Source organism: Populus alba, chromosome 7, assembly GCF_005239225.2.
Source record: "Populus alba chromosome 7, ASM523922v2, whole genome shotgun sequence".
NCBI classification, from domain to species: domain Eukaryota; kingdom Viridiplantae; phylum Streptophyta; class Magnoliopsida; order Malpighiales; family Salicaceae; genus Populus; species Populus alba.
This window is the reverse complement of record NC_133290.1, coordinates 791,569-816,105: the sequence shown is the minus strand read 5'-3', so window position 1 is coordinate 816,105 and position 24,537 is coordinate 791,569. Positions and strand designations below refer to the sequence as shown.

The 24,537-nt window shown below is 30.8% G+C and overlaps 3 protein-coding genes across 4 annotated transcripts; 2 read left to right on the top strand and 1 right to left on the bottom strand.

Moving 5' to 3' along the window:
• Positions 1-3,815: 3,815 nt before the first annotated feature.
• On the top strand, positions 3,816-7,440 carry LOC118032028 (UPF0481 protein At3g47200-like). Of its 2 annotated transcripts, XM_073410370.1 has the most exons (3): positions 3,816-4,015; positions 4,814-4,910; positions 5,778-7,440. In XM_073410370.1, exon 3 carries the CDS (start codon positions 5,779-5,781, stop codon positions 7,192-7,194), a length of 1,416 nt encoding a protein of 471 aa, XP_073266471.1. In that variant the 5' UTR covers positions 3,816-4,015; positions 4,814-4,910; position 5,778; the 3' UTR covers positions 7,195-7,440. The 2 variants fall into 2 exon arrangements, with proteins under 2 accessions (XP_073266471.1, XP_034892475.1); XM_035036584.2 differs by lacking the exon at positions 4,814-4,910 and having other exon boundaries at positions 3,823-4,015.
• Positions 7,441-8,654: 1,214 nt separating this feature from the next.
• LOC118032029 (7-deoxyloganetin glucosyltransferase-like) lies at positions 8,655-11,365 on the bottom strand. The gene is made up of 2 exons (XM_035036585.2): positions 10,668-11,365; positions 8,655-10,394 (listed from the first exon to the last, which is right to left on the bottom strand). The coding sequence occupies exons 1-2, from the start codon at positions 11,173-11,175 to the stop codon at positions 9,466-9,468; spliced, it is 1,437 nt and encodes a 478-aa protein (XP_034892476.1). The 5' UTR covers positions 11,176-11,365; the 3' UTR covers positions 8,655-9,465.
• A 9,593-nt stretch (positions 11,366-20,958) lies between these two features.
• On the top strand, positions 20,959-21,834 carry LOC118032120 (UPF0481 protein At3g47200-like). The gene has a single exon (XM_035036730.1). It carries the CDS (start codon positions 20,959-20,961, stop codon positions 21,832-21,834), a length of 876 nt encoding a protein of 291 aa, XP_034892621.1.
• The last annotated feature ends 2,703 nt before the right edge of the window (positions 21,835-24,537 follow it).

Below are 24,537 nucleotides of genomic sequence, written 5' to 3'. Positions count from 1 at the left end.
ATATCTAAGACATATTCATAGAATATTCATTTCTGGCCACTTCTCATAGAATCATTGAAGCCAAGAGGGTATACTTACAGCTATGGGAATTGAATGTAGGGCAGAAATGTTTTTCACGTTTTTGTTTTTGGAAAAGAATAGATAAAAATACAAAATAAATATATTTTAAATAATTTTATTATGAATTTATTTATTCTTACAACAAAAATATTTTTTTTATTTCGAAACAGTTTCCAATGACTAGTTGTTGGCTATACTGGCATAACAAGGGCTTATGCAATAAGGCACGACAACCTTCATGCTTAGGATTCCAATGATTAGTGGTTTTCGAATATAATTTAAAAAGACCATGAAAATATACTATATCACTGATACATAAGGTATCTGTAATTAATATCTTAGAGAAAAAAAAAAACTATGAGTAACTTTATAAGTTTGACTTGATAGAAAAAACGCTTGCTTAATTTATTTAAATCTTCTTAGATTTTAATTTTAAAGTTAAAAATAAAAAATATTTTTTTTTTCTAAATAGAATAAATCGATGTAAAGGGTCTATTTTAAAATCATTAAAAAAAAAACTTAAATTAACTAAAAATACTATTGGTGTCTTAATCTTATCAAAAAGTCAGGTATACCAAAGATTTAGGCAATAAGGCACAACTTTCGTGATTAGGATTGATCCCAATGATAAATGGTTTTCGAATATATTATCTCACTTATGCATAAGGAATCTGTAATTAATATCTTAGGAAAACAAATAACTATGAGTAGTTTCTAAGATTGACTTGATAGTAAAAAAATACTTGTTTTATTTTTAAATTTTTGGATTTTAATTTTAAAGTTAATAATAAAAGAATTATTAAGTTTTGTTTTTAATGCACTGTGAAGAGTTTATTTCTAAAATCATTCAAAGAAAAAAGTTTAATTTAAATTGATGTTCAAATGAACTTAAAAATGCTTTTTACTGTGGAATAAAAAACAAAAAAAATAGGGGAATAAAAATTAATATAGATATATATTAGTCACAAGATAGCGGTCTAGTACTTTCTCTCATTGACCTAGAATAGGTATTTACTAGATTTTTTTCTTGTTTATACTGCTGATTGAGTTAAAAAAAAATAACATAAAAAAATAAAAAAAAATTAACATAAAACAAATAACTAGAGAATGATAACCAGAGTTAATATGCAAAATATATATGATATTGCCGGTCATACTCATTGTTTATAACTTGCCACTGGGAATATGTATGGGGCTAGAATTCATGTTTTTATATATTGTCATACCTGGTCCAAGTAGCCCGGGTCAGAATATAGATATTTGTCTTTAACCGTTGATTGATGAGTTAGCGCATTTGTGGTCTTCCGGAACTTTGACTTATGATATATCGAGGAAACAAAATTTTCTTATGAGGGCGGCTTTGATATGGACTATCAATGATTTTCCAGCTTATGGAATGCTTTCTGGTTTGAGCACACATGAGAAACTAGCATGTCCATACTGCATGGAAAACAACAAGGCATTCACGCTAACAAACGAAGGTAAAACTTCTTTTTTTTATTATCACCATCATTTCTTGCCACATAATCACAGGTGCAAAAAAAAAAAGATTTCTTTGTTGGCAGAGTTGAAAAGAATGTTGTATCCCCGCGTTTTTCTAGTGAAGAATTTCATGATGTTGTATCAGAGTACGGTAACATTGTGTTTGGTCTTCAATCAAGTAAGCAAAAGTTTCCTAGTTTTGGTTTGACCCCTAATTGAGTAAAGCGAAGTATCTTTTGGGAGCTTTCTTATTAGAAGACCAATCTGCTCCGCCATAACCTTGACGTCATGCACATTGAAAAGAACATATTTGAGAACATTTTCAACACCGTCATGGATGTGAAGGGGAAGATAAAGGATAAAATAAAGGCTAGATTGGATATAGCTTTGTTCTGTAACCGTAAAAAATATGGAGTTGGTTTGTGATGAGTCATGGGTTGCAAAACCAAGAGCAACCTTTGTGTTAGAGAAAAACGCACAACTACTAGTCTACAAATGGCTTAAGAGTCTGCATTTTTCGGATGGACATGTCTCAAACATCATCAAGGCCGGTTAATATAGAGGAATGCAGATTGTATGGAATGAAAAGTCATATGTTAGGGTTGGGCCTAGATGCGTCCCCGCCCAACTCACGTTGGGTTTGGACGGGACCACATCTAACCCCACATTGGGCCTGACCACGTCCGCGCCAAACCATATGCTAAACCTCGACGTGTCCACACCCACCCCCCACGTTGGGTCTGGACGCGACCACTCTCAACTCTACGTTGGGTCTAGACACGTTCATGTTGGGAGTGGACGTGACCGCGTCTAACTCCATGTTGGACCTGAATGCATCCACGCCCAACCTCACATCGGTTTTCTTAATATAATAATGTATGTTATAAATATTATTATTTCTCTTATAATTCAAAGAGTTCGTATAAAAATATTATTATTTGTGTTATAAATATTATTATTTTTATTATAACTCAAAGTATTAATATAAAAAATATTATTATTTGTGTTATAATCATCATTTGAATTCATAATGTAATTATTTATGTGATAAATATTAGTATTTTTATTTATAATTCTAAATATACATATCAAAAATAGTATTATTTGTCAAAAATATTATTATTTTATTATAATTAATAGTAGGAACCAATTCAGTGTTGGATCCTGGATCCTACTAGATGCGTGCAAAACCCAAAATACCTCTAGGTACTCACATTCCAAGATCTATAATTGCTTTGAATCCTCATACCAATTCCCAGAAACACTCTTTCTACTATTCATTTATTCTTTACATTTCACAAAAACTTTTTTATTCACCTGCTGCGAAATGCGAGCTAGTATGCTAGTTCTTATCTAAATGAAATAATAATTTTTAAAAAATATTAACAGTCTAAAAAGAGAGACTGGCTGACAAAAAAAGCAAGCCAGAGACATGATTAAAAGGTGAAAATTAGGTTAGGATGCAATCAAGTTTAGGGAATTTTTTAGGTTTGCCGACCGATTTTCTTATAAAGTTTTTGATGAGTTTAGACATGTGAAGGAAACAATTGGTTTTATTGGATTGGAGGGATTGCAATGTATTTATCATATGAAAAAATAAACAAAAAAGGGAAAGAAATGGGGGACAAACTTGCTCATCTACAGCAATCCACAAGGCCTACATGATTATTGCCATGCATATAAGCCTGGCCCTCTAGCTTTGAGATAAGGTGTCCATGTGGCATCCATTTATTAGGTTATATCCAACTAGTTTAAATTTTTGTCTTCAAAATTAATTTAGTAATATCTGTATATTATTTTACGTTAAAAAAATAATTCAATCGAGAATGCCGCCCGAGTGAATATTATAGTGCTCACAATAAGTGCATGCGCAGAAAGTAACAATAATCGATGGAGCTAATATTAATGTTAATATTAATGTTAATTAGTTAATAATACATGCTGTTATGTTGTGATTGTTTTTTTTTTAAATAAAAAATAAAATAAAAGGTGACCTGGATACACCTTTCATGGTCTTTAACGCTTTAACTAACGCTATTCAGGTTGATCCCTTTTTCTTAAAAGAAAAAAAACCCTTTAGTTAATTAGATTACAATTGATATAAGTTAAGTAAATCTTTAAAAAATTAAAAAAATCAAATCAAATTAAAAATAACCATATAATTTAACAATAAAATAAAACAGGAGAAATGGAAAACCTATCGCAATAATTAAAAAGAAGAAGAAGTAAAAAATAGTATTTTCTTAAAAAATAAAATCTCCATTGACTAGTAAATATATTTGCCTTTGTATTATTGCCATGATTAGTAATTACCAGTCCTTGCTTATATATTTGGCCCAAGCAGGGGGCTGATAAGAGCAGGATATCATCCAGGGAGAGAGAGAGAGAGAGAGGCTGCAATAGGAAAGAGGCCGGCTGCTGCCTGTGATCATATTTACAGATATATAGTCGTCCGATCATCGATCTCTCCAAGGTCAGCCCTGGCTTGCTAGTTTTTTTTTTTTTTAATATATATATATATATATATAAAGTTTTTGATCATGCGAAATGCTGATGCTGGTAACCTGGTTCCTTACTTGAACAACAGGTTCTTAATGCTTTCTACCCGGACCTTTCTCCCTGAAAATTAAGGCCCGGGTACTGTAGCTAAGCTTTTTAATGAAGAACACCGGACCTTTTTCCCTGAAAATTAAGGTCCGGGTACTGTAGCTAAGCTTTTTAATGAAGAAAGAACAGAACTAGATTCGACCTTTTTCCTTTTGAATATGGTTTTTCTCCTATATTCTTTATATATATATATATATTAGTTTTGTTATTAGCACTTTTTAAAGTTTAATATATAAATATTAGAAAAATATTTTATTTTTTATGAGATTTAAAAAACCTTTTATTAAATATTTATTTATATTTTCCAGAAAAAAAAATTATTTTATCAGTGTATGATAAAAAAAATTTTGGTTTAAATATTTTAACTGAAAATGATAGCATAATATTTTTTTAATATGAGATTTGAAACTCTTTAGTATATATATTCTATATTAAAAAAAAATTATGCTTTTTTCAATGTGGAATAAAAAAACTTTTTTGGTTTAAATACTTCAACTTAAAAGGATAATATAGTATCTTTTCAATGTGGAATAAAAAAACTTTTTAAAATATTCATTTAAACTTCATTATTTACAACATGTATAATTTATATTTACATGGATTTTTTTTTAATTTTTTCATATGAAATATTCAAACTTTTAATATATTTTTTTAATTTTTTCAGGTTGACCCATAAAACCCGAGATCTGGCCTCTTAGTTAATATCGATTGATGAAAGTTTGATTGAAACTTCTTTTTTATTATTAATGTGAGGTGTTCAGGTGAGCTTGTGTGTACATCGAATAATCCTCACGGATCTTAAAGTTAACGACCCGATAAGTCTTCAATAACAATTAATATTAGTAACCACAAGGCTTAAATTTAAAATCACATATTTAACAAATTTTTTGATCCTAAGCTCTACATACATGGGTTGAGACTTGTTGTGACGACCAAAAATTATGTTGAACTGGACAAATATCCAACGATCATTCTAAAATAGTGTGTTGTCTTTTATTCTAGTTTTGGCAAGTTTTAATTCAGACTTTCATGCTTTACCTTTCTTTTTGGTTTTTCAGACTATGTTTTTTTCTTTCAACTTGCTGGCACTAGCTCTTGATACACCCTCTCGATTACTATAAAAAAGAAGATGAGAAGTCATAGATTGAACTGCATTCTCAATCCAAAGAAATTGAATAGCATAACTTATTACTTAGGAGTATTTCTTGCACAATTTTAACTTATGCTCCTTCTTGATCATGATCTCTTAATGAAGGAGAAAGGACGGGATTTAAAAGTTTAGAAATTATGCTATGCATACAAATAAATTATATTAGATTTGTAGTTGCTTTATTGTGTTTAGTGATGAGCAGTGAAGTACAAGTCTCGAGAATATTAAACAATTGGACAAGAATGAAGAGAGTAATTATCACATTTTATACAAGAAATTTATATGATTTTCTTATAGCATTGCTCTTAAGATTTACATGTTGGTAAAAAGTGCCATAATATTGTGAAATAATAAAGAAATTGCTATATTATTTTTGTTAAAATATATCTCAAAAGTGCCTTATTCTGGAAAAAATAACACTCAAAATTGAACTATATACCTGCCATTCATTCTTGGTTTTGTTTTGTTACCGATCCAGAATGGGAAAGGATAAATTTACCGCAAGTGATTCAAACATGAAAAATGATGTTGAAAGGGCAAGTGCATCGAATACTGAAGAGGACAAGGCAAGTGCTTCAGACATTGACGAGGATACAAACAATGGGACAGGAATGATGTTTAGCCCAGATTGGAGTCACACTTGGGAACATCTGAAAGGATTTAAGGAGCAGGCATCGAATACTGAAGAGGACGGGGCTGGTGAATGCTGTATCTACATGGTTCCCAACTCACTTCGAGACAGAAAACCGGAAGCCTTCTCTCCACAACTGATTTCAATAGGTTCTTTTCACCACGGTCAAGAAAGACTGGAAGAGTCCATGAATATGAAATTTAGTTATCAAGGAGAGTTCCTTAAAAGGAATGACATGGAGGAGAAGAGATTTATAGATTTTCTAAGAAGAATTCAGAAAGAAGAAGTAAGTATCCAACTCTGTTATTCAGAGACTATCCGACTCTGTTTTTCAAAGAGCTGCTTGTGCTTCGCTAAAACAGAACATTTTGTAACGATGATCGTGCTGGATGCTGTCTTCATCATTGAGTTTTTGAAGCATTCATATGATGATGACTTTCCTCAAACTCTTGATACCAGGATGATATCTTGCATAGGAGAAGACTTGATGCTACTTGAAAACCAACTACCTTTCTTCATTATCGACTCTATATATAACGAGTTTTATCACCCTCGCCAAGATGAACCAAACATTACTTTTCTTGATCTTGCCACCCGTCATTTTGGAAAGTTCCCATTTGCACAAGGGCCAGAATCCACACCACCGACAGATGTAAGGCATTTCACTGATTTACTAATGAAATTAATGTTGAACGGAGCCCTCAAGCGAGAAAATCACTATAAGCCTATCAAGCTGAAATATAGCGCCGTCACGCTTCGCAAAGGAGGAGTGAAGTTTCAGGTCACCGAAGACAAGTGTTTGTTCAACGTGCATTTTGAGAACGGAGTGTTGAAGATACCACTCTTGGAAGTTGATGATTCCTTCGAACGTTTAATACGAAATGTCATGGCCTGGGAGCAGCGCTACAAACCGGGTGAAGCTTACATCAGCAACTACTTTAAGTTTATGGACCATCTTATTGACAGGGCAGAAGACGTGGCTTTGCTAGCTGAAGAGGGAATTATTAAGAACTGGCTAGGTGATGACGCCGCAGTTTCAAAGTTGATGAACAACCTTAGCCAATGTAGTGAAAAAACTTCTTATTATAGTGATATCTGTCAAACGCTGAATGACTACTATGAGAACCCCTGGAACCGTAGAAGGGCAACCTTGAAACTCGTATATTTCAGCAATCTTTGGAGAGGTACGGGAACTCTTGCTGCAGCTTTCCTTCTAATCCTCACTTTGATACAGACTATAACTTCCCTGAAATCGTCATTCTAGGATTAAATCTTGTTTAGTTTCATTAATCCTACGCAATAATTGATGGGTTTGTTATTGTTGTATTCCTTAGAAATTGTTGTCTTCATCTAGTTCAAAGCTTGCGTAGTTCTAATGTAGCTATTTCTTGTTGTATTGTCCTGAAACTGATCCTGTACTTGTTCCCTGTGTGATGTCCTTTCCTCTCAAAGCTCTCTTCTCTTAAGCTCTTCTTCTGATTAAATAAAGCTGAAGAATGCATGATCTCAATTTTCACTTGATCATGGCGACTGTGAAGCCTTAAATCCTAAAACTAGTCGAATTATGCCAAGTAAATACCACAAGTCAACATCGGCATTTCCAGATTCATAAGCTATCGACCGCACAACCAGGATTTCCTGAAGAACTTCCATCAATGTCAATTTCATTGCATCCTGCGGAGGACCTAACCATGAAACCGAACAAGTTTTCTAATGAACAACTAGGTTAGAACCCCTCTTTTGCAACAAAAGAAAAAAAAAACGTACTGTGGTTTCTTTGGGTCAATCTTGTTGCTCTCCATGACAAGCATTTTGATCCTTCATTCCTTGACGCCATGCTCATTCATCAACCACAGCTCAAAACTGTCGTCGTCGTCAAGACCACAAGAATAGATGGAGTTTTCATATACTCCAATTTTAATATCCCAGCAATAGTTATCCAGAGAGTGAGAATGATCTAAATTTCTGGTTTCCAAGATCAAATGCACATATTACAGAATCAATGTTAATGGTTTCATAACGATCAACTAACATCCATAAATGAACATGGCAAAAGAAGGCCAACAATCTGGGTAGCCATGACAGCCGAGGACTTTTCCAGTACTTCTCTAGGTGCCAGTCTCTCGATTATGAATACCTTGGCATGGAATTCAGAAGAATCTATTGACTCATAAACTCTAATAACCTTACCAATTTATGTGGTTAATTTATACACGATCCATGGCCTCTATAAATTTATTTGTACCTCTATAATATAAAGTTTCCAAAAATTTCAATGTCACCCTAAACTAATAATAAAACCCCAATCCCTTTTGAGAGCCGAATGCCTCTCATCTCTGTCGTAGGCGTCGAAGAAGAATAATAATAAAAAAAGCTCCAAAAAAAGAAGAAAAAAACATGAATGGAGTTTTAAACAACCCTTATTTTGAATTTTCTTATTTAAAAAAAAAAGTTTTCAATTTTTTTTAGATATTATTACATATTGAAGATTCGAGATAAATTTTTTTAAAAATATATTTTAAAAAGATCAGATTTTTCTTTTTGTTAGTTACCATTTGTTTAATATTAACGTGTAAAATGCTTTTTAAAAAGTGTTTTTTCATTTAAAATTGTATTGAAATTATTTTTTCAAATTTTTTATATTAAAACAATTAAAAATCACTAAAAACAATATCAATTTGATATTTTTACAAGATAAACACACTTTTAAAATGCACCAGAATAAAAACAAAAACAAACAGCTTTTTAATCTTTTTAAATTTATAAGATAATGTTTAGTTATTGTCCTAAGAAAAAAAAATAAAACATAAACAGAGACAAGATAAAAAAAAAATGGAAATAAAATTGTGTTTGATAGTAATGTAAATGATAAATTGACCATCTCTGTATTTTGTTTAGTTTTTTTGTTTTTTTACCTTTATCCTCATTCTTTGTTTTTTTTATTTGAGTTATTTTTCTATTCAATTTAATCCTCCGATCAAAAAGTTTTGATTATTCTTTAATTTATTTTTTGTTTCAATTCTCACTCTTATTTTTTTTATTACTATTTTTTATTACTATTTTTTTTTCTTATTTTGTTCTTTAGTATTTGTTGACTTGGTCCAATTGTTTTGTCCATTTTTTTATCCAATTCCATGCTTTCATATATTTATTTTCTATAGCATTGTAATCTTTTTTAAAAAAAAAATTATCTGAATAATATCATTATCTATTCTTTTATTTTCTAATTAAAATAAAATTAACTTATCAAAGATGATATGACATGAGTTGTTGATTCCTCTTTTTTTCTTGAAACGTGTAGCAAAACATTAAATTTTCCACACAAAAAAACAAACCCACAACGTAGCGTGTACCAGAGCCTAATTCTAGGCTAAATGAGAACCCGAACCAAATACAATAACTACAAGTTTTTCTGCACACGGTACCGGACTACATATGACTAGTCATGATGGAGTAGTTTGGCAAGTTCAAGAAAAACAATTTGTCTTATTTTATAGGGTTTTCTTTTAGTCCTTGCTCATTAAAGAATTTATATCTAATTATTTGATGACTTGATTTCATTTATGAACTTGTCCAGATTAATGGATGATGACCCTTCTGGTCCAACAGCCTCTTCAGCCAACCTTTTCCATTCCATGGCGTTTTCCCTCATTTTCTCACCCTTCTCTCCTTCCATTAGCTCCTTCACAAGCATCCCCACTTCTTCTCTTTTGACATTTTTACCAATCTCCATGCCAACCCCCCATTCATTGCAGCTATATTTACAGTTCATTGGTTGATCTCCAAAGAAGGGCCAGCACAACATCGGTACACCAGCACTCAAGCTCTCAATGGTGGAACCCCAGCCACAATGAGTTAGGAACCCTCCTACAGATGGATGGTTAAGTACTTCCTCTTGTGGACACCAGCTAGCAATGAAGCCATGCTTCTGAGTTTTCTCTGCGAATTCTGCTGGCAAAACAGATGATTCACCACTGACCAAATCTGGCCTTATAATCAACAAGAATGGGATCTTGCTATTAGCTAGTCCCATCGCGAATTCCACTAGTTGATCAGTTGCCATCACTGCTGTGCTTCCATAATTCACATACACCACTGAGTTGGGCTCCTTTGTGTCCAGCCATTGGAGACACTTGCTTTCTTCTTTCCATAGACTGTATCCAATAGACTTCAAACTATTTTCCTCAATCTGATTGAGGAATAACTGGAGTGGACCGATGGAATAAACATGAGAGAATTCAGTGGAAAGGGCACCCAGAGCTTCTGGCTCCAGGGCGTCAAAAGTATGGAAAGCAATTGCACGAGCTTTAACAGAGGTCTCAGCAGCTCCCATGAGAAAATTAAATATAATATCATCTGGATCTGTTGTTTCAATAAACGGAAAATGTTTAAGACGGAGACCTTTTATACCAGGAACCCAGTCTACATTCGTGTCGAGGTAGCCATTGCTTAGATAGCTCACATCTGCAAAACACAATCTTATCAGACCGGACTCAAGAATGAAAATCTATTGAATGCATTGGATAATCGATCTAGCTGATTTATGATCTTATAACGCACGTATGAAGTCACTCCAAGTGATAGATCAGGTGGTTAAGGATGGTTGCTCCCTTTCTACACTTCCTAAGTTTAGACGTTAAGGCCAACATATAAGAGAGTTTTTTTCTCTGAATTCAACAAGTTAATGCGGGGAATGAACCCTTTTATAGAACAAGTGTGTGCGTGCAAATTTATTACCTTTGATTGGGGAGAAGCCTCTCTCTCTGAGAGCATAGAGTTGCTTGAATCCTATGTAACCAATTGCACTCACAGTAGCATACATTACAACTGGAAGACCGACATCATCCCCAGCTTTGATGGAGAAAGGAGCAAAAGGATCTGAAACAATGGAAGTAACAGGAGGATTGTTCTCGGACACAGTGTTTCGGAGCCTCACAAGAAGATCTTTAAAGGGTGCTAAGAAATTCTTGTTCAAGGCGACACAAAGAGAAGGTATGTCTTGGGTGGCATCGATATCTGAAGGAGGAAGACCATCAGGAATGGTTTCAAAATGAAAGCCAGGCAGGTTATCAAGGGCAACAGGTCCTCCTGACCTAAGGATACGTTTGTGATTGAATTCTGTGTTGACAAATGTTATGTACAAGCCCTTACGGTGAAGAAGCTTTGCAAATTTAAGCATGGCCTTTATATGACCTTGAAACGGACTCGGGATCACGACTGCATGAGGCTTGGAATTGGATCCCATATCTCTCACTCAATTCCCTTCTTCCTGGGTTGATCACCATGTTCGATCATCAACGTACTTTATAGCTCGAAATACCCCCGGTTTTTAGAATATATTTGGAAATGTGATTGTGGTAGCTCGTGTTTTCACGCAAGCTCCTGGTCGCATTAATGAATGAAATTACTTAGCCTAATTGATATCTTCATTTAAGAAGGATCAAGGAAATTAGAAACTTGGAAATTGTTTGGCTATCTAATCACAAAGTCAGTCGTGCTGAAGATTAATCAACTTTTAAAAAATATAGGATAACTCGCGTTACCACGCAAGCTCCTCGTCGCATAAATGAATGAAATTACTTAGCCTAATTGATCTCTAAATTTAAGAAGATCAATGAAATTAGAAACTTGGAAATTGTTTGGCTATCTAATCACAAAGTCAGTCGTGCTGAAGATTAATCAACTTTTAACCACTTCCTTGAAAAAATCACTTCATCCTTGTCCCTGTCCCGCTTATTTCACTTGAGAGCTGTGGAAAAAGCTAGAGAGGCAGAAAATATCTAAGACATGTTCATAGAATATTCATTTCTGGCCACTTCTCATAGAATCATTGAAGCCAAGAGGGTACACTTACATCAATGGAAATTGAATGTAGGGCCGAAATGTTTTTCACGTTTTTTTTTTTGTTGGAAAAGAATAGAGAAAAATATAAAATCAATATATTTAAAATATAATTTTATTATGAATTTATATATTCTTACAACAAAAATATATTTTTTTAATTTTGAAACAGTATCCAATGACTAGTAGTTGGCTATACAGGCATAACAAGGGCTTATGCAATAAGGCACGACAACCTTCATGCTTAGGTCCCAATGATTAGTGGTTTTCGAATATCATTAAAAAGACCATGAAAATATACTATGTCACTGATACATAAGGTATCTGTAATTAATATCTTAGAGAAAAAAAAAAAAAACTATGAGTAACTTTATAAGTTTGATTTCATAGAAAAAACGCTTGCTTAATTTATTTTAATCTTCTTAGATTTTAATTTTAAAGTTAAAAATAAAAAAAAAATTATTTTTTTTTCTAAATAGAATAAATTGATGTGAAGGGTCTATTTTTAAAATCATTAAAAAAAACTTAAATTAACTAAAAATATTATTGTTGTTTTAATCTCATCAAAAAGTCAGGCAATAAGGCACGACAACTTTCGTGATTAGGATTGATCCCAATGACAAGTTGTTTTCGAATATATTATCTCACTCATGCATAAGGAATCTGTAATTAATATCTTAGGAAAAAAATATAACTATGAGTACTTTCTAAGATTGACTTGAAAGTAAAAAATACTTGCTTTATTTTTAAATTTTTAGATTTTAATTTTAAAGTTAACAATAAAAGAATTATTAAGTTTTTTTTAATGCACTGTGAAGAGTTTTTTTTTTTTTTTTCTAAAATCATTCAAAGAAAAAACTTAATTTAAATTGATGTTCAAATTAACTTTAAAATGCTTTTTACAGTGGAAAAAAAAAAACAAAAAAAAAAAATTAGTATAGACACATACCAGTCACATGCCAGCGCTCTAGTACTTTCTCTCATTGACTTTGAACAGGTATTTACTATATTTTTTTCACGCACTGTACCACTTATTGAGTTAAATTTTTTTTTAATATAAAAAGATGATTAGATGATGATAATTTGAGTTAATCATGTGTGTGACATAAAAGTGGGATATCTAATAAAATAAAAGATGAAAAAACACTTATAAATCTCAAGGCCCAATCTCTTAATTTCAAATGATAAAATTTTAAAAAAAAATCTCAAAGAAAAAAAAATTTGAGTCGGCATGAGTTCACTTAACCAACCCGTCACCCGCTACATAAGATCAGGATAAACAAATATTTGTTTTAGAAATGACCTAGAAAAAAAGATCGAAGATAAATAAAAAAATATTAAAAAAAAATGAATTACCCCAAATTAACTTAACTAATTTGTAACTCAGGATAACACCATGGAAAAAAATGCATAAAAAATAAAAAAAGCTCAATACCTAATAACCTAATATTGAAGGATAAAATTAAAAAAAAATAAAAAAACATTGAAAAACAATTCGAGCCAACCTATGTTAACTTACTAATCTGTGACTCAAGATAACTCCCATAAAAAAAAGAAAGTGAAAAAAAATAAAAAAGCTCAAGACTTAATAATTTAATGTCAAATGATGAAATTAATTTTTTATATATATAAAAAACTAAAATTAAACCGGGCTACTCTTCAAAATTAATGACATGGTTGGATAAAAATAATGATGGATTAAATTGAGAAATAAAATAAATAAATAAATGATCAATAAAAAAAAATAAAAGAATTAGGACTGAAAGTAGATTAAAAAAAAGAAATAAAATGTTTAGAAATAAAATTCAAAAAAAAATTAAGAAAAAAGTTAAATTAAAAAATGAGGGCAAAAATTGGATTGGAAAAATTAATGAAATAAAATGTTATGTAAAAATATCAAGAAAATAATTTTAAAAAAAAATTAAAAAAATAAGTATTATATTTTATATAAAAATAAAAAAAAAATTCAAAAAAAAATTCAAAACAAATAAAGAACATTTTAAAAAAAAAAAGTTAATGGGAAGATAACTTCTGAATTTTTGCTAACCCAGTACGGATTTCAAGAGGAGAGGAGGAGAAAAAACCTTGTCGTTGTTGAACCTCCGTGCATTTCACGTAGATGCACTGCCTTCATCAGCTGCGTTGTTACTGGACGATTCGAACGACATGATGATTAGACATTTTTTGTCACAACAAGTCATTGCAAGCACCGCCCAAAAAGGCGAGGGTGACGTACACACCTTGACGCATGCATTGCACACACTAATATTTTTTCTTTTTTCTTTTTTATTATGATTTTTATAACTAAATAACAATGACAAAGACTTAAATACTCCGACACCTTCTTTAATTTTTTTTTTCTTGAAGGACAATTAAGTGATTTTATTATTTTAAAAAATGGAATTAATGCAAAAGGCCCTCTCAACCTTTCTCTTTTTTTGGGGTTTTCTAAGGACATTCATGTAATTTTATTGTATTAAAAAAAGTTGACTGCCCGCTGTAACCCCAGTTAATTTTATAATAACAAATGAATTCCCTGAAAAAAATAAATTTACCCCTAAAAACAACCATTTGTTTTTTCATTAAGAACAAATATATTATTACACTGTAACAATACATAATGCAATAATGCCAGCCCTTGAATAAAAATTGATGGAGTTTAGTATTTATTTTTTTAACTAGTCGCATGTTTGCGTCGGGATTTAATTTTTTTTTCAACCAAAAAAATAAAAAATTGATGACACACTTTACACCATCAAGATTTTTAATTGTAAAATGAAAAGTTAATCCTTATATTTAATTAAAAAAAATAACGAGAAATTTATGCATCAATAAATATAAAAACATGTTTATGATTGTAAAAAATACTTATTTTATTTTTAAATTCTTAGATTTTAATTTTAAAGTTAACAATAAAAGAATTATTAAGTTTTTTTTAATGCACTGTGAAGAGTTTATTTCTAAAATCATCCAAAGAAAAAGCTTAATTTATACTGATGTTCAAATTAACTTAAAAATGCTTTTCACATAGGAATAAAAAATTAAAACAAAAAAGAAGAAGAAGAAAATTTAGGATAGATACATCCGAGTCACATGTCAGCGCTCTAGTGCTCTCTCTCATTGACTTGTTTAGGTATTTACTAGAAAGATTACTCGTGTCATGTTAGTGGTCGAGTCTAATTTTGTTTAATAAAAAATAATAATTAAGTGATTATAATTTGAGTTAATATAACTAACACTTGTAATATAAGATTGGGATATCTAATAAAAAAAAATAATAAATAACTTTAAAGTTTAAAGTCTAATAATCTAATCTCAAATGATAAAATTAAAAGAAAAAACAAATTCAAATAAGAAATCTCGAAAAAAAAATTCTGAGTCAACAAGGGTTCGCTCAACTAACTTGTCATCCGTGACATAAAATTAGATAAAAAAAAATTTTAAATGACTTAAAAAAATGATCAAAGTTAAATAAATAAAAAACCTTTGAAAAAAAAATCTGAGTCACTCCAGGTTAACTTAACTAACCCGCAACCTAAGATAACTCCATAGAAAAAAAAAACATAAAAAATTAAAAAGCTTAAGAAATCAAAAGGATTAAGATCTAGGCCTTGTTTGTTTCTCGGAAAGTAGTTTCCGGGAAACCATTTTCCAAACTTTCCTGTGTTTGTTTGTCATTAGGAAAGTTGGTCAACGGAAAACAATTTCCGGTCAGCGGAAAACACTTTCCAGTCAATTTTAGTCAAAAAAAAAAAAATGACTTGGTTTTCAGGAAAGTGTTTTCCTTTTAGCTGTGTTTTTTTTCCGGAAAAGCACTTTCCAAACTTTCTTGTGTTTGTTTGCCAGTAGGAAAGTTGGTCAATGGAAAACACTTTCCAGTAAAAGGAAAATTTGGCTTGGTTTTCAGGAAAGTGTTTTCCTGAAAAATTTGAGGGGAAAACACTTTCCGGAAGTTGTGAAAAATTTAGAAATGTCATTATTTGCTGATTATATCAAATTTGATCCTCAAACTTTTGATTGTTATATATATTTGTTTTGAATATTTATTTTTCAATTTCATCTCTTAAAATTTTATTTTATATTAACTTTGGTCCTTATTTTTATAATTGCTATTTGCTTTTTTCTTATCATTTTTTATTGAAATTTTTTATTTATCAAATTTGATCCTCATTCTTTTGATTGTTACTTATTTTATTTGAAATAATTTATGAAATGTTGATTATTATTATTTTAATTTCTTCATTTTTTATTTTTTTTTTAATTTTTTAGATTTGATCCCTATTATTTTGATTATTATTTGTTTTATTTGAGATAATTTATGAAATTATATTTTTTTTTCAATTTCATTCTCATTCAACTTTTTAATTTGTAAGATTTGTTCCTCATTATTTTAATAAAACTTGAGAAAAATAAAATATTAATAAGTTATTTTCCAGCTCATTTTCCATGACATAACCAAACACTGGAAAGTGTTTTCCAGTTCATTTTCCATAACACTACCAAACATCGGAAAATACTTTCTCTGGAATTCACTTTCCAGGAATTCACTTTCCCCGGAATTCACTTTCCAAAAGGAATTCACTTTCCTGCAAACAAACGGAGCCCTAGTAAAACTAATATCAAAAAAAATTGAAAAAAAAATTAATATCATGTTATAATATCATGGTTTAAATTCGGTATAAAAAATACTGTATTTGCATGGTTTTTAAAACAAAATTTCTAATATCATGTTCCCTCTTGACCATGACCTATTCCGGAGAAAGGGAAAGGGAGGGATTTAAAAGTTTAGAAATTATGCTATGCATACAAATAAATTATATTAAATTTTTAAAATATACTATAATGTTAGGTGATAAGCAGTAGAGTATAGGTCTCAAAAATATTAAACAATTGGACAAGCATGAAAGAGTAATTAGCACATTTTATACAAAAATTTTATATGATTTTCTTATAGCATCGCTCTTAAAATTTACATGGTGGCAAAAGGAGGCTTAATTTGTTAAATAATATAGGAATTACTATATTATTTTGGTGAAATATATCTTAAAAAATGCCTAGATATAGAATACATTGATGAAAATGGCTATACTTTTCTTGATCTTGCCGCCTTCCATTTTAGAAAGTTGACGTTTACACAAGGGGTAGAATACGAACAACAGATATTTGTAATGCATTTCACTGATATATGGAATAAACATGAGAGAATTCAGTGGAAAGGGCACCCAGAGCTTCTGGCTCCAGGGCATCAAAAGTATGGAAAGCAATTGCACGAGCTTTAACATTTATTATAGTGTCATGATCTGACATGTTTATTAGTAGGTTAATCTCAACTGATCCAAATCAAGCTAATATTTTATTATTTTAATATTTATAAAAATATTTATCTTAAATATTTATTTTAAGTAAAAATATATTTTTATTGGTCATCAAAATTATTTTTAGATCAAACAAATTAAGCAGGTCACATCAAACTAATCTTTATATAATTTAATTCAAATAAATATTAGCAATATCTATATATATTTACGAAGTGCATTTTCTAGTGCTCACTTTAAGTGCATGCGCAGAAAGTAACAATAAATGATGTAGTGAATGTTAATGTTAATGTTAATTAATTAATAATACATGCTGTTATGTTATGATCGCTTTTTTTAAAAATAAAAAAAAAACCCGGGTTTTAACCCTCCATCATTTTTACAAAACCCAACAATAGTCAAGTTGACCCGAAAAAAAGAAGAAACAAGTCAACTACCAATTAAGGTGTAGTCATTCACACTGAAAGAACATTAATTACATTCACGTGTATTTTTGGGCTGTGAGGGAAAACTGAAACTCTATGCTGGAATTGAGTCATATAATAAATCAATAATCTCATTAAATTTTTTATAAACTAAATAAATTTTAAGAAAAAAAATATGCATATAAAAAAATAATCATATTAAATTTATTAAAAAAAGGATAAAAATAATATATCTACCTAACCAAAAGGTTGAAAAGCATAACCAGTTAAATTATACAGGTAAAATAGAAAATAAATTGTTAAATTTTTGGAATTATTTTTTGAGAATGTATAATAATGTTTGTTGTTTAAAATATTTTTATTTAAAATATAAAAAATAACTTTAAAAAAAATTTCAATTTTTTAAAAAAGAAACACGTTTCTAAAATGTCTCATAACACGTTTTTAAAAAATCTCGAAACATTATCTGACGTTATAAAACAATTAAAATATATATATATTAACCTAGTTCAATGTACGCAAGCTATTTAGTTTTGTTAATTATTTCTCGCAAGATGACGATGACAGTCGCATTGGAGGGTGGATTAAATTATTGGGGGGCTCAAATTATAAATATCATAAAGCTTTAGAAACATCATAAATATTTTGAAAACTTCTTGCAGGCCAGTAATAAATTTTAAGGGTCTACCATGAAAGCATGGTGAGACTAACGTAGTTTTTTTTATTTATTTATTGTGTGGCAACCCACAGCTTTATGGAGCTCTACGTACGTCTACCTGCTCAGATAGAGCCACTCATGAAGATATTTTAATGTTAATGAAGATTAAAGATGTACGGAAATATGATTAAAAAGTTAATTTTCTCATGGTATAACTTAATCTCTTGCATGGTCTATAAGTAAGAACAATGTTTTGTATTTAGGGGTAATTGCATTATTAATACACCAATGCTATACTTTGTTTTCAATTAAGGACTTAAACTTTAATTTTTTTTCATTTGAGTACATCAATTTTATCAAAATTCTCATTCAGGTATTTGCATCCACCCTCCTCAATTTCTTATTTATTTGATAAAGTGCCGTGACCGACCGCAAAAGCTGGAAAATGGCCTTGTTATTAATTGTAGTTATACCTTCTTTCTTCTTTTTTATACTAATGGGTTTTTAAATTTAACGATTAGCATTGGTTAACCAGATTTTTTTTTTATTTTGTGTAAATGTTTGTCCGTTGGATTTGGTTCAATAAATTTAATGCCTAAATGTCAAAATAACAAAGGAAAGATGTGCTACATGAAGTGGTGACCTGGATACAGCTTTCATGGTCTTTAATGCTTTACCTAACGCTATTCAGGTTGATCCCTTTTTCTTAAGAGAAAAAAAAAAAACCCTTTAGTTAATTAGATTATAATTAATATAAGTTAAATAAATTTTTTAATTTTTTTTTTAAAATAAAAATAACCATATAATTTAACAATAAAATAAAACACGAGAAAGGGAAAACTTATCGCAATAATTAAAAAAAAAAAGAAGTAAAAATAGTATTTTCTTAAAAAATAAATTCTCGATCCATTGACTAGTAAATATATTTGCCTTTGTGTAATTGCCATGATTTGTAATTACCAGTCCTTGCTTATATGTATTTGGCCCAAGCAGGGGGTTGATAAGAGCAGGATATCATACAGGGAGAGAGAGAGAGGCTGCAATAGGAAAGAGGCCGGCAGCTGCCTGGGATCATAGTTGTCCGATCATCGATCTCTCCAAGGTCAGCCCTGGCTTACTAGTTATATATATATAGGTTTGCAATGACAATGGTGTTTATCTAGCTGTACATAGTATATCTCATGTTAGAATGGAGCTTCAACGTAAAACTATCTTCATTTTGGCTCATGGTATATTTTGGTTGGCAAGAAATTAAGTAATTAATAATATAAATTAGTTTAAGTTTATATAAGTTTCGAGTTCAAATTTTTTTTTATTTAAAATGATATATTAAAAAATAATATAAATAATATTTTAAAATTTTATATAATAATTTAAATTATTAAATTAAAATTATTCTTTTCTTCTTCGTATCTTTACACTAGCTTTATTTTGTGATAAATCACAAAATAAAAAGTTTAGCAACCGAAGTGGGTTGCGTGTAATGAATTAGAAAACAACAGTATCCCTGATGGACAAAGACAATATGGACTGAAAATAATAAACTAAGACATCGTCGTCGTCATGATTATGAGCATCTTAGTATCGATTGAAGACAGTTGATTGAAACTTTTATGTACATGGGTTAGGACTTGTTGAGAGGACCGAAAAGTATATTGAACTGGACAAATATCTAACGATCCTTCTAACATAGTGTGTTGTCTTTTATTCTAATTTTGGCAAGTTTTGATTCAGACTTTCTTGCCTCACCTTTCTTTTTTGTGTTTCAGACTATGTTTTTTTCTTTCAACTTTCTGGCACTAGCTATTATAACACACCCTCTCGATTACTTTATATATATATAGATTGAACTGCATTCTCAATCCAAAGAAATTGAATAGCATAACTTATTACTTAGGAGTATTTCTTGCACAATTTTAACTTATGTTCCTTCTTGATCATGATCTCTTAATGAAGGAGAAAGGACGGGATTTAAAAGTTTAGAAAATATGCTATGCATACAAATAAATTATATTATATTTTTAGTTGCATTATTGTGTTTTAGTGATGAGCAGTGAAGTACAAGTCTCGAGAATATTAAACAATTGGACAAGAATGAAGAGAGTAATTATCACATTTTATACAAGAAATTTATACGATTTTCTTATAGCATCGCTCTTAAGATTTACATGTTGGCAAAAAGTGCCTTAATATTGTGAAATAATAAAGAAATTGCTATATTATTTTTGTTAAAATATATCTCAAAAGTGCCTTATTCTGGAACTATACACCTGCCATTCATTCTTGGTTTTGTTTTGTTACCGATCCAGAATGGGAAAGGATAAATTTACTGCAAGTGATTCAAACATGAAAAATGATGTTGAAAGGGCAAGTGCATCGAATATTGAAGAGGAGAAGGCAAGTGCTTCAGACATTAATGAGGATACATCGAATGATGTTTAGACCAGAATGGATTTTCGATGGGGAATATATGAAAGGATTAAAGGAGTTCCCATCTCAAAAGGACCGGGCTGGTGAATGCTGTATCTACATGGTTCCCAACTCACTTCGAAGCAGAAATCCGGAAGCCTTCTCTCCACAACTGATTTCAATAGGTCCTTTTCACGATCATGAAAAACTGCGAGTCCAGCGGAATGAAATATATATATCTAGGAGAGTTCCTTAAAAGGAATGACATGCAGGAGACGAGATTTCTAGATTTTCTAAGAAGAATTCAGGAAAAAGAAGAGAGTATCAGACTCTGTTATTCAGAGACCTTCCGGTACGAAGAAGCAGAGTATTTTGTAAGGATGATCGTGCTGGATGCTGTCTTCATCATTGAGTTTTTGAAGGATTCATATGATGATGCCTTTCCTCAAACTGTTGATACCAGGATGATATCTTGCATAGGAGAAGACTTGATGCTACCTGAAAACCAACTACCTTTCTCCGTTATCGACTCTATATATAGCGAGTTTTATCACCCTCGCCAAAACATTACTTTTCTTGATCTTGCCACCCGTCATTTTGGAAAGTACCCATTTGCACAAGGGCCAGAATCCACACCACCGACAGATGTAAGGCATTTCACTGATTTACTAATGAAATTAATGTTGAACGGAGCCCTCAAGCGAGAAAATCGCTCTAAGCCTATCAAGCTGAAATATAGCGCCGTCACGCTTCGCAAAGGAGGAGTGAAGTTTCAGGTCTCCGAAGACAAGTGTTTGCTCAACGTGCATTTTGAGAACGGAGTGTTGAAGATACCACTCTTGGAAGTTGATGATTCCTTCGAACGTTTTGTACGAAATGTCACGGCCTGGGAGCAGCTCTACAAACCGGGTGAAGCTTACATCAGCAACTACTTTAAGTTTATGGACCATCTTATTGACAGGGCAGAAGACGTGGCTTTGCTAGCTGAAGAGGGAATTATTAAGAACTGGCTAGGTGATGACGCCGCAGTTTCAAAGTTGATGAACAACCTTAGCCAACGTAGTGAAAAAACTTATTATAGTGATATCTGTCAAACGCTGAATGCCTACTATGAGAACCCCTGGAACCGTAGAAAGGCAACCTTGAAACTCGTATATTTCAGCAATCTTTGGAGAGGTACGGGAACTGTTGCTGCAGCTTTCCTTCTAATCCTCACTTTGATACAGACTATAACTTCCCTGAAATCGTCATTCTAGGATTAAATCTTGTTTAGTTTTATTAATCCTACGCAATAATTGATGGGTTTGTTATTGTTGTATTCCTTAGAAATTGTTGTCTTCATCTAGTTCAAAGCTTGCGTAGTTCTAATGTAGCTATTTCTTGTTGTATTGTCCTGAAACTGATCCTGTACTTGTTCCCTGTGTGCTGTCCTTTCCTCTCAAAGCTCTCTTCTTTTAAGCTCTTCTTCTGATTAAATAAAGCTGAAGAATGCATGATCTCAATTTTCACTTGATCATGGCGACTGTGAAGCCTTAAATCCTAAAACTAGTCGAATTATGCCAAGTAAATACCACAAGTCAAAATCGGCATTTCCAGATTCATAAGCTATCGACCGCACAACCAGGATTTCCTGAAGAACTTCCATCAATGTCAATTTCATTGCATCCTGCGGAGGACCTAACCACGAAACCGAACAGGTTTTCTAATGAACAACTAGGTTCGGATCTCTCTTTTGCAACCAAAGAAAAAAAAAACATACTGTGGTTTCTCTGGGTCAATCTTGTTGCTCTCCATGACAAGCATTTTGATCCGTGATTCCTTGACGCCATGCTCATTCAGAAGAATCTATTGACTCATAAACTCTAATAACCTTACCAATTTATGTGGTTAATTTATACACGATCCATGGCCTCTCTAAATTTATTTGTACCTCTATAATATAAAGTTTCCAAAAATTTCAATGTCACCCTAAACTAATAATAAAACCCCAATCCCTTTTGAGAGCCGAATGCCTCTCATCTCTACCGTAGGCGTCGAAGAAGAATAATAATAAAAAAAGCCCCCAAAAAAGAAGAAAAAAACATGAATGAAGTTTTAAAACAACCCATATTTTGAATTTTCTTTTTTATAAAAGGTTTTTCAATTTTCTTTTATATATTATTACACATTGAAGATTCTTGATAATTTTTTTAAAAATATATATATTAAAAAGATCAGATTTTTTCTTTTTGTTAGTTACCATGTGTTTAATATTAATGTGTAAAAATGCCTTTTAAAAGTGTTTTTCATTTAAAATTGCATTGAAATAATTTTTCAAATTTTTTACATCAAAACCATTAAAAATCATTAAAAAACAATATTAATTTGATGTTTTTACAAGTTAAACACACTTTTAAAACACACCTGAACAAAAACAAAAAACAAACAATCTTTTAATCTTTTTAAATCTATAAGATAACATTTAGTTATTGTCTTGAGATAAAAGAGACATAAACAAAGGAGAGAAGATAAAAAGAAGACAGGAATAAAATTGTGTTTGATAGTAATATACAAGATAAATTGATCATCTCTCTGTATTCTGTTTGGTTATGGTAGATAAGATAAAATAAAATAAAAAATATATAATTTACATTATCAAATGTATTATTATTATTTTTTTACTTTAGTTTATATTGAGTGTTGAAATTAATAATATTATAATAATAATAGTTATAAAATCAGAACTGACTTGATGAAATGACTCAAGGCTTGGATTGATCCGAGTTTAAAAAAAAATAGAGGAATGATGAACTTGGTTGATCAAAAACCCAAGTAAAAAATCTATTGACTTTTTTGAAGAAAAAAAAAAATCAAAACAAGGTTGTTTTTGATATATATATATATATATATATATATATATATATATATATTAAGTTAATCAATTTGACCCTTCAGACTTGTGACCTCAACCTTGTTTCGGAATGACTCCCGAGCTTGGTTTTTAAAATTATAATAATTATTATTTTTATTTATACGTTGACTTAAGTCAACCTATATTAACTCTTTTAAATTGTGACCTAAACCTTGTCTTTGTTGATCCCAAATCAAGTTTTAAAACTATATTAATAATAATAATGTTTATCCTTATATTGATCTAGGTCAATGTAGTGCTGACCCTCCCGACTTGTAATCTAGCCTTTGCCTCACTTAATCCTCGAATAAGTTTTTTAAAATTATATAATAATTATTTCTATTCTTACATGTCTTAGTTAAACAATTTTAAAAATAGAGAGTTTTTTGCAGTAATATTTTAAAAATAAAAAAAAAATATATTATTTTTAAAGACTTGTCTTCTCTGAACCTTCTAATTTAAAAATATATAAATTCCCTGGAAAATTATCTTAAAATTTATTTTTTTATACCCTTATATCTTTAACCAGGCATATTTATATGTTTACTTTTTGTCCCTGCAAAGTAATCAAACGTTACCAAAGATTATCATTGGAAAAGCATGAACATTGTTAAATATGGAAGAGCAAAACATCACATGCATCATACGTGACAAAATAAACAATAGAAAACAAGCCATGGCCAGAACAGGGTATTGGCAAGTAGGAACACCGAAAATGGAGAAACACAGAGAGAGGATAGAGGAGCTGCTAAAATTCACTCTTGAATCCCACATTAACCAAACCCTAGAATTCAATCTAAGACTCTCCAAAGAATTCTGCATTAACCTCCTCAAAGAAGACCCAAATGACATGTTATGTCACTCCACACCAACACCAACACCAACACCAACAGGTAATAAAAACCATATAAGAAATTATTTTTCAAGTTAAAGATTTGATTTTTATGCTAAAATGCTCAAATGGTCTGCAGATTCTTTTGATGGGGTTGCTCTATATCCGTTGTATAAACGTTTAGCTTCAGCTTTGTATCGGTCTGTAAAGTCTGGTGCTGTATGTAGAACTTATGAG

Bases quoted from the DNA above. Each gene is read 5' to 3' on its own strand.
- LOC118032028 (XM_073410370.1), top strand. From the start codon at position 5,779: ATGGGAAAGGATAAATTTACCGCAAGTGATTCAAACATGAAAAATGAT.
- LOC118032029 (XM_035036585.2), bottom strand. From the start codon at position 11,175: ATGGGATCCAATTCCAAGCCTCATGCAGTCGTGATCCCGAGTCCGTTT. The intron at 10,395-10,667 runs GTAATAAATTTG...TGTGTTTTGCAG, and splicing joins AGGCTTCTCCCCAATCAAAG to ATGTGAGCTATCTAAGCAAT.
- LOC118032120 (XM_035036730.1), top strand. From the start codon at position 20,959: ATGATCGTGCTGGATGCTGTCTTCATCATTGAGTTTTTGAAGGATTCA.